Genomic DNA, 10,000 nt, shown 5'->3' on the forward strand with positions numbered 1-10,000 from the left:
AGAAGAAGAAGAAGAAGAAGAAGAAGAAGAAGAAGAAGAAGAAGAAGAAGAAGAAGAAGAAGAAGAAGAAGAAGAAGAAGAAGAAGAAGAAGAAGAAGAAGAAGAAGAAGAAGAAGAAGAAGAAGAAGAAGAAGAAGAAGAAGAAGAAGAAGAAGAAGAAGAAGAAGAAGAAGAAGAAGAAGAAGAAGAAGAAGAAGAAGAAGAAGAAGAAGAAGAAGAAGAAGAAGAAGAAGAAGAAGAAGAAGAAGAAGAAGAAGAAGAAGAAGAAGAAGAAGAAGAAGAAGAAGAAGAAGAAGAAGAAGAAGAAGAAGAAGAAGAAGAAGACAACCCTTTATAACTCCACCTGCTCACTTCTTTCCTTCCCCATCAGATGCCCATGCTCACAACCCACGACCTTTACTCCCTTCCTCTTCCTCTCCTCTACTCACCGAGGCCTACACGGTCGCTGGTGGCCTCTCTGTTGATCCAGAAGGAGACCCAAGAGAGCACAACGATCAGGATGCAGGGCACGTACACCTGGATCAGGAAGTAACCGGCGCTGCGGGACAGGTTGAAATTGACCCGGAGCGCGGAATACATGCCTGCGGGGACAAGATATAGGTGATTCAGAAACGCTCCGCTCTCTCACCACGACTATTCTCCAAGGCCATAGAGATGATTAGCGGGGTTTTCAAGAGTGTTTTTCCAGTTTAAAATGTAGAAATGTTGTCAGTCTGCTTCTACAACAGTAAAAACATCTTAAGAAACTCGTGTACATTTGAATAAAGCCTTTTGAAATAGTGGAAGTATTTAAAAGTACACCACGACTATTTTCAAAGCCACAGAGATGATTAGCGGGGTTTTCAAGAGTGTTTTTCCAGTTTGTAATGTAGAAATGTGGCCAATCTGCCTCTAGAACAGTAAAAACATCTTAAGAAACTCGTGAACATTTTAGTAAAGTCTTTTGAAATAGTAGAAGTGTTTAAGAATAAAAGCCATATAACTATAGAAACGCTCTGCTCTCTCACCGCGACTATTTTCCAAGGTTACAGAGATAATTAGCCGAGTTTCAAGAGTGTTTTTCCAGTTTATAATGAAAAAATGTTGCCAGTCTGCCCCTAGAACCGTAAAAATACCTTAAAAAAAAAGACTCCTATCAATTGAAATAAAGTCTTTTGAAATAGTGGAGGTGTTTAACCCCTTCAGTACCAGGACGCGTTTTCATATTTATTCTGTTTACTATTTGGCGATTTTATACAGCTTCAGAAACTTATGTGAGGATTAAAATAGCGAAGACTGTGGCCATCAATTTTCTGACCTCCATAGACTCTTTCTAACGTCAATAAAATGGTCTAATCACACCCAAAACTCAGGATCAAAATGCTTTCCAGTACTGAAAGAGTTTCAAAATACGAGCTATATACATTATGAAAATACTTCTGCTTGCATCACCGCCACATTCTCAGCCTCTAATTGACGTGACAGTATGTTTTCAAGGTGGTTTTTATTGTGCTAGAGCCAAACTGAGGACATTTCTAGAATATCAACACGAGAAACACCATGAAAAGTCCCTCCAAATAGCTCTATAACCTTTCAATGATGAGAGAGCAGAGCGTTTATGAATACAGGCAACAGAGAGAGATGGACAAGGGGAGAGAAGTTATGTGACGGGGAGAGAAGAGTGTACAGGAGAGTGATTGTGGACATGAAGGGAGAGGGGAGAAGTGAGAAACGTGGGGTAGGGGAGATGATTGTGAGGGGAAGAGAAGGAATGAGTAGTGTGAGAGGGAGATTAAGATATAGGGGGAAAAGAAAGAAGGGAGAGAGAGAGTGTAGGTCTATGGGGGTGATTGTAGACTGTAGAGGGAGGGAGAGAGTGTGTGAGGATTGATGTAGTAAGAGAGAGATAGGAAGGGAGTCTTAAGGGATGTTCATAAGGGAGAAGAGAGAGAGAGAGAGAGAGAGAGAGAGAGAGAGAGAGAGAGAGAGAGAGAGAGAGAGAGAGAGAGAGAGAGAGAGAGAGAGAGAGAGAGGGTGGGTGAAGGGAAGCTGATTGTAGTGGTATAGGGGAAGATGAGAGGGATCTGGGTGATTGTGAAGGGGAGATGAGAAGGTAGATAGAGGGGAGTGATTGTGGAAGTGGTGTAGAAAGTAGGGGTAAGGTAAGGGATGGGATGGAGGGGATGGGAAGTAAAGGGTAGTAGGAGGTGTGGTAGAAAGTGTACAGGGGTGAATGTGAGAGGGGAGAAGTTGGAGGAGGGTGTGATTGTAAGACGTAGAGAGAGAGAGAGAGAGAGGGAGAGAATCTAGAGGAGTGATTGTGAATAAATATAAGAACAAGAGCAAGAACAATAAAGAAGAGGAAGAAAAGGAGAAAGTGAAAGAAAATAAAGAGGAAGAGAACAAAAAACAGCAAAGGAGAAGAAGAAGAGGGAGAAGGAGGAGAAGAAGAAGAAGGAGTAGGAGGAGGCAAGAACACACAGGCCCCTCTACTAACACCTTATCGCAGAGACACCCTTATTGGGGAGCGGAGGAGGAACGCTGAGAGAGAGAATAAAGAACAGCCATAAGGACGTATTCAGAATCGCCTTGTTCTCTCGCCACGACAGTTTTCCAAGGCCAATGAGACGGCTAGCCAGGTTTTCAAGACAGTTTTTCCTTATAATAATCTAGAAATCTTGCCAGTCCGTCACCAGAGCCATAAAAATACCCTTAAAAACATGAGTATCTTCAACTAAAGCCTTTGGAAAGTAGTGATGGTGGGAGAGCAAAGCGTTTAAGAATATTGGCCATAGGGACGTAAGCCGCTAAATGACTGGGCGGTTGTAGGGAGGCGAGGAGGAGGAGGAGGAGGAGGAGGAGGATAAGCGGTTAGGCACGGCACAGGGGAGGAGGGAGGTGGGAGAGAAGGAAGGGGTGTTGGATGTATGGGAGAGGAAGGGTGAAGGAAAGAGGGAGGAAAGGATGTGGAGACAATTGCATGTGGCAGTGACCTCCTCTTCTCCTCCTCCTCCTCCTCCTTCTTCTTCTTCCTCGACATCCTTCTCCTCTCCCTCTTCCTACTTCCTTCTCCTCCTACTTCCTTCTCTTCTTCCTCCTTCTCCTCCCCGTCCTCTTCGTCGTCTTTCTTCTCGTTCTCCTCCTCCTCCTCCTTCTCCTCCTCCTCCTCCTCATCCTTCAGTTACTTTCCCTCAGCCCTCCAGTGTTCAGGGCGCCTCGATTTTAGAATGTCTGTTTACTCTTCTCGTTCCTCTAATAACTCGCTACATTCTACTTTCACAACGACGGTCAAGGCTCCAGTCAGTTATAGGAGAACCCTTTCATTCTTCCTTTTCTAATCTATACACTCAGAATAAATTAGTGTTGCTTGTGATCAAAAGAAGGGAAAAATTATAACAGTTTTTCAGAGGAGCGTTAACTTTACTTCATCGTGGTTGTCGCCCTGCGTTCTGGAAGTGAAGGGTGTTTTCTTCTCTTGCACCGACTTGATAATAGAAGAACGCTCCGCTGCATCTCAACTCTTTCAACATCGCCGCGTGTAATGAGCGGCAGCAGGGCGTCACTATCCTGCCATTTTCTTTATCTATTTTGTATTAGGCTCATGGGTTGTTTTTCTCGTCATGGCATTACTGTAAAATCTTATCTACGCAGTATTTGTATTCCAGGTAGAGCGCGAGGTGGAAATACAATAGTGAGCCTTCAAATGTTTTCTCTCGTGACCTCATAGAAAACAAACGTTAAACTACAATATGACTCGTGTATTTTCGCTACACCATCAGTTTACAATACAGGGAAACTTTAACCTCTTCACTACAATGACACGTTTTCATGTTCATTCTGGTTAATATTTGGTGGTTTTCTACAGCTTCTGAAACTTATGTGGGGGATTGAAATAGTGAAGATCCTGGCCATTAATCTTCTGACTTCCATAGACTCTCCTCATGTCAATAAAATCGTCTAATCATACCCAAAAACTCAAGGTAAAATGGCGTGACAGCATTGAATCAGTGGCTGTACAGATCTTTAAAACACATTAATAAAGCTTACAGAAATAACGTGAACAATAAGCTATCAGTGATTTCTCGCAACATGCTGTCCATCCTGACAACAGCCACCCTTTGTAACTAACCCCATGTTTTGTGTGCGTGACATATTTTGGGACAGTTGAAGTTTCATCCGTAAAACAAAAAAAATATCCTGAATAAATTAATTTTTAAAAAGACCACAATTTGAGCAGTGCCTTCCCTACACTGGCCACTACAGTGTGTGTGTGTGTGTGTGTGTGTGTGTGTGTGTGTGTGTGTGTGTGTGTGTGTGTGTGTGTGTGTGCTGAGAAGAGAAGGTAGGAGTGATAAAGAATGGAAGAAAGGTTGAAAAGGAGAACGGAATGAAGGCAGAGAAGAAGAACGGGAGGCAGGTAGAGAAGAGAATGGGATTGAGGAGGAGGGAGTGGGCGGTAGGGGAGACTCACCCTTCCCGGCGCGCCACCTGACGGAGTAGTTGGTGCACTTGGAGTTGAGCAGCTCGAACTGGCTGAGGGCCATGCCGGGCACGAAGCTCACTAGTTTCTGGTCCCACACGAACTTGACGTCTTTCTCCGTGTAGGCGTCTGTGGGGCGAGGCAGGGAGTGTGAGGGCAGCGGAGGAAGACACAGCTCACACAACACACGAGTACTTACTTACCTGGGTTGCATTCGTGTTCCTGTCGCTACTTTCACCGTTTGGAAATTCAAGTTGAAAAGAATTTCCTTTGTCTGGTTATCCTATCAGGAACTGTCCAAAAGAGTTTTATTTCCTTTTTGCATGACTTGGCCTGGATTGCAATTAGTAGTATTGCCTGAAACTCCTTCAGTCCCCACCATCCGCCAGCCGCCAGCCACCAGACAACAGATAAACCTAATCTTGAGTCAACAAAGTGATTTTTTTTCTTTTTATCGAGACTCCTTTCTTGGTCGTCTGAAGAGGCAGAGGGTCGGTGATGCAGGAAGCAGGTGGAACGGATGTGACAACGCTGCGACTCACTATAAGACCGTTTTACGAATGCGAATGAGACACGGTTCTACTAAACATGTGCTGCACAGACTGCGTCACTTATCGTTAGTTTCCTGAAGGTCTTGTTTACAATATGCATCGCTTTTGTTTAGATGCAACAAAATGTGTGGCGCCCCTCACACTAGGTCAGAATATTCCCTGATGTCTCCATCTCTGGCATATCATTGCATTGCATCCCTCCACGTGACACTGTCTCCTCAAAACATTGCAAAAGCGATGCCTTTCATTAACTTGGTGAAGTGTGGCGAGCAAGGCGGGGCGGGGACGAATGGCTGTGACGCACACTTCGGGAGGATTAAGAAACGTGCCTGCTGTTGTTATTTTCTCCTTCAAATATGTTTGTAATATTCATATTTTGTTGTTGGGCTTGTTCTACATCCAATAGTTTATTTCCTCCGTGTGTAGCAAGCAGCACTGCTTAGTATACATTTTATTACGAATTGTCATTTACCAGCAAATTATAGTCTACAAATCTACAGCGTCGATTTCACTGGATACAGATTGAATAATTTGAAGTCGACACTCTGCCCTTCTCTGATAAAGAAAAAAGTGGAAAATTAATTTTATGTGCAATATTCCTGCCTGGTAACCGCTAACAGGCGCCTGCGTCCTCCCAGTGGTTGTGAGGTGCTGCCATTTTTGGCCGTCACCTCCCCCATCCTTCCAGGCACTCCGTTGTTCATGTGTAGGCTTAACAATGCTTCAGTAATCCTTTCTCTTTCCACACAGGGAGGTCTGACGCCACCTCAGCGCTGCGTCTCTCCCAAGTCACTGCGTAAGATTCAACACAATGATGTACAATTAGATGTCCTCCACTTGTTCCTCCTCGTCACAATTCCTGTTGTCTTCAGTGTTGACACAATGATACACGCCACAAAACAGCTGGAGCAACGAATCAATGAGTGACGAAACATTTGTAAAAATAGAAAAGAATACGATACAGTCATTCACAATGATTTATACACCACAGAGTAAGGAAGAAAAAAATAAACAACACACAGAAAAAGAGTAACGAAAACACCTTGAATCATGCACGAACCAAAGAATGAATGACGAAACACTTGTTAAAATAAAAAGAAATAGATAACAGAATATGATACAAGAACTAAATAATGAACACAATGATAAGAGAGTACAGTTGAGGAATAGAAGGAAGGAAAGGAGTAACAAAAACACCTTGAACCATACACGAACCAATTAATGAATGACGAAACACTTCTAAAACTAAAAAGGAATAATTAACAGAATACGAAAAAAAAACAAATAACGAATAAAATGATAAGAAGAGTACTACAGCTGAGGAACAGAGACAGGCGAAGTACACAGCCAGACAAGGAACAACAACAGGTTATGCTCACAGCTGCTGATGACGAGAGGACACGACTGCTTGTCTAGAGGGAAGTTCCGAAGCTCCATGGGACACTTAGCCTTGATGGTGAGTCTGCGGGAGGAAGGCGCCGATGAGTGAGGGAGACACAAGGGAGGAGTGAGGGAATGAATGAGTGGATGAATGGATGAGTGTGTGAGTGAGTGAGTGTGTGAGTGAGTGAGTGTGTGAGTGAATGAGCGAGTTAAATATTGATTGCATGAGTGATTGAGTGATTTAATGGATAATTGATAAAGTGAGTGAGTGAGTGAGTGAGTGAGAGTGAGCGTGAATGAGAGTAAGTGAATGAGTGAGTGCGTGGTTGATTGAAAGAGTGATTAGTAGACTGTGTGAGTGAGTGAGTGAGTGAGTGAGTGAGTGAGGGAGTGATTGAGTGAGACGACTGTGTGTGTGTGTGTGTGTGTGTGTGTGTGTGTGTGTGTGTGTGTGTGTGTGTGTGTGCGTGCGTGTATGTGTGTGTGTGTGTGCATAATATAAACGAAAAACAAAGCTGAAAAAAATACTTCCAGGGTATCGAAAACAAATATGAATTAATAAAAACCAACGCAAAAAAAAAAAATGGCAAATGAACAAAACAAGAGAGAGAGAGAGAGAGAGAGAGAGAGAGAGAGAGAGAGAGAGAGCTACCCTGCACCCAACACTCCTTCCTGTGCTATATTAGGAAAAACGTCCCCAAACACTTGATTTCGCGCCTCCCGCCAGCGTGTCCTGCGTCACAAAACTGAGGGACATACGTTTCTGAGTCGCCTCCAGCCCCGCCCCGCCCTGTCCCGCCCCGTTCCACCCCGCCCCGCCACTAGCCCTCCTTTCCAAGACGCCGACGGGACACACCAGCCAGCGGAATATTATGCAAATTCCTTCATGTATTGTGGCACTGGAGGAGGAGGACCAGGAGGAGGAGGACCAGGAAGAGGAGGAGGAGAAGATGAGAGAAAAAGTGAGAAAAAAATGTATCTAGATTATTAGAGTTGCATCATGAGGAGGAGGAGGAGGAGAAGAAGAAGGAGGAGGAGGAGGAGAAGAAGGAGGAAGAGAAAGAGGAGGAGGAGGAGGAGGAGGAGGAAAAGGAGGAGAAGGAGGAGGAGGAGGACAGGAAAACTAATAACAAAAAACGTGGTTATGTTGCATGAATATTTGAATTGAGCCCATGGAGTGTTGCAAAATTAATACACTGCAAAATTAATACGTACATAACGTAACACGCAACACTATACCAGTAACAACAACAACAACAACAACAACAACAATAACAACAACAACAACAACAACAACAACAACAACAACAACAACAACAACAACAACAATAACAGCAGCAGCAGCAGCAACAACAATAACAACAACAACAACGACATCAACAACAACATCAACAACAACATTGAATGTGAAACGATAATACTAGATACTCTCTCTCTCTCTCTCTCTCTTTCATCCACCTCCACCATTAACTTTCCCCATCCACACCCACCCAACACTCCCACAATACCCACATTCACTCGTGACAAACCCATTACAGTCAAACATTCCATTACACTCACTCCACATTCCTACTCCACCCAGTCCACTCATCACAGTCACTTACTCCACCTTACCCACTCCAACCAGTCCATCTACTACAGTCACTCACTCCACTTCACCCACTCCATCCAATCCACCCATCACAGTCATGCACTCCATCTCACCCACTCCACATTTCCTCCTGACACTCACGCCAGCCTTTACTTCTTTATCAGCCTCCCAGCAACACTCGCCCAGCCTCACGCATGCAGTCAGCCCTCAGCCTTCAGAGCGTTAACATGCAGGCTTGGTGGTCACTGGGCCCTCGACACGGAACACACATTACAGCCCCACTCGTCCCGCAAGTCCCTCCCCGCATGGCCTTTCTTCCCTGCAGACTCTTTTCACGCCTTTTTATTCCGTTTTCTAATCCATAAGTCCCGGGCAGACTCTCTAATTCTTCAGGCATTGCGTCTCGTTCAAGTGAAGCTTTCCTCCGCGTGCTGTAGTTCTGGTTCGTAAGTCTACCGCTAGAGAGAGCAGTGTAGCCGCCTCTTTCTCTCTCTCTCTCTCTCTCTTTTTATACATTTGGGCTTTCCACAGGAATTTATAGGTTACAGGAGGTACTTTTTAAGGTACTTCCTACCTAAAAAGCCCACCCGCTGGGAAACCGTTACCCCGATTGAGGAACCCCATCCTACACTCGGACCGTGGACAGGATTCGAACCCGTGCGCTTGGAGACCTCTCGGACCCCCAAAGCACGCATGGTTCCACTGTACCACAAAGGCCCCAGTAGTAGTTTAACCCCTTCAGTACCATGACGTGTTTCCATATTCATCCTGGTTACTATTTGGTGATTTTGTACAGCTTCAGAACCTCATGTGGTGGATTAAGATAGTGAAGATTTTGGCCATTAATCTTCTGACCTTCATAGACAGTTCATAACATAAATAAAATCTTCTAATTGTACCCAAAATTCATGGTAAATAGGCATCACAGTACTGAAGGGATTGAGTAATAGCTGATAGTGGATGTTATCTATTTCAACCCTTTTAAATGCAACTTGGCACATCTCATCCTGATTTTGGCTTGCTGAAGATAAAATGGAAAACAAATCTCAGGTAAAAGTACATCGCAGAAAACAAACAACAGACAAGTAATAGAAATAAGAGATTTTCCACGTACACCTTTTTCTCTTTCAACCTTGATAAACAATAGTCCATTTTTCCGTACCAGCTTCCAGTCTCCCGCCGCCCACATTTGTTTGTAAGGGGAGACAACGGGCGGCTCTTGGCTTTAGTAAGTACTTTTTTCTTATCTCCTGTGGATTTCTATAGAGAGCCCTTCTGCCCTCCGTCAGTAGCTGAAAGGCGGGTGTGCTGCTACTTTGTGTGAGTCTAACAGGCTTTTTTGTGGCGCCCTTCATCTCTCACTCAGACAAAGGGCGAGACTATGGAGCGGAAAGGTGTCTATGCCCTGCCCCTCTTACTCCATTTCGTCCTGCTGTGTTTTATCTCTGTTTCTTTTATTCCATTTCCTTCCATTATCTTGTACTCACCTCACCCGCTCCGTACTTCTGTGGTGCCTCCCGTCAACCCTTCCATTCCTCCTCCTCCACCTGTCTCCTACAGCGCCCTCTACTTCCACAACAACGTAAGATGGTAACATTCCCCAAGCAAAGAGGAAGGATGTGGTAAGTAATCCTCCCGTGTCATTAACCGCCTTAGATAACAAATTCTTATGTCTTATCGCAGGAAAGACTGACGTGCATCAAACTTAAACCTTTCTGTACTGGGACGCATTTTTACCTTGACTTTTGAGTACGATAAGACGATTTCATTTGTATTAGGAAGAGTCTATGGAGGTTAGATGATTAATAGCCACGGTCTTCATTATTTCAATCCCCCCGTGAGTTTCTGAAGCTGTATGAAATTGTCAAACAGTAACCAGAATGAATACGAAAATGAAGATATAGAAATGAAGATGTAGAGATGAAGAGATGAAGATGCTGTAGACAAGAGATGATGAGATGGTGTTAGAGATGAAGAGAAGAAGATGAAGAGATGAAGATTATGGAAAAGAAGAAG

The 10,000-nt window shown here is 44.1% G+C and overlaps 1 protein-coding gene across 1 annotated transcript in view; it reads right to left on the reverse strand.

Moving 5' to 3' along the window:
• Nucleotides 1-10,000, reverse strand: part of LOC123520280 (gamma-aminobutyric acid receptor subunit alpha-2-like) — a 119,813-nt gene that overhangs the window by 10,139 nt on the left and 99,674 nt on the right. The window contains exons 6-8 of the mRNA XM_045282428.1: nucleotides 6,390-6,472; nucleotides 4,451-4,588; nucleotides 429-581 (exon numbers count right to left, since the gene is read on the reverse strand). Of these exons, the coding sequence (XP_045138363.1) occupies nucleotides 429-581; nucleotides 4,451-4,588; nucleotides 6,390-6,472 (374 nt within the window). The remainder of the gene's footprint in view (nucleotides 1-428; nucleotides 582-4,450; nucleotides 4,589-6,389; nucleotides 6,473-10,000) is intronic.

Source organism: Portunus trituberculatus, chromosome 46, assembly GCF_017591435.1.
Source record: "Portunus trituberculatus isolate SZX2019 chromosome 46, ASM1759143v1, whole genome shotgun sequence".
NCBI lineage: Eukaryota > Metazoa > Arthropoda > Malacostraca > Decapoda > Portunidae > Portunus > Portunus trituberculatus.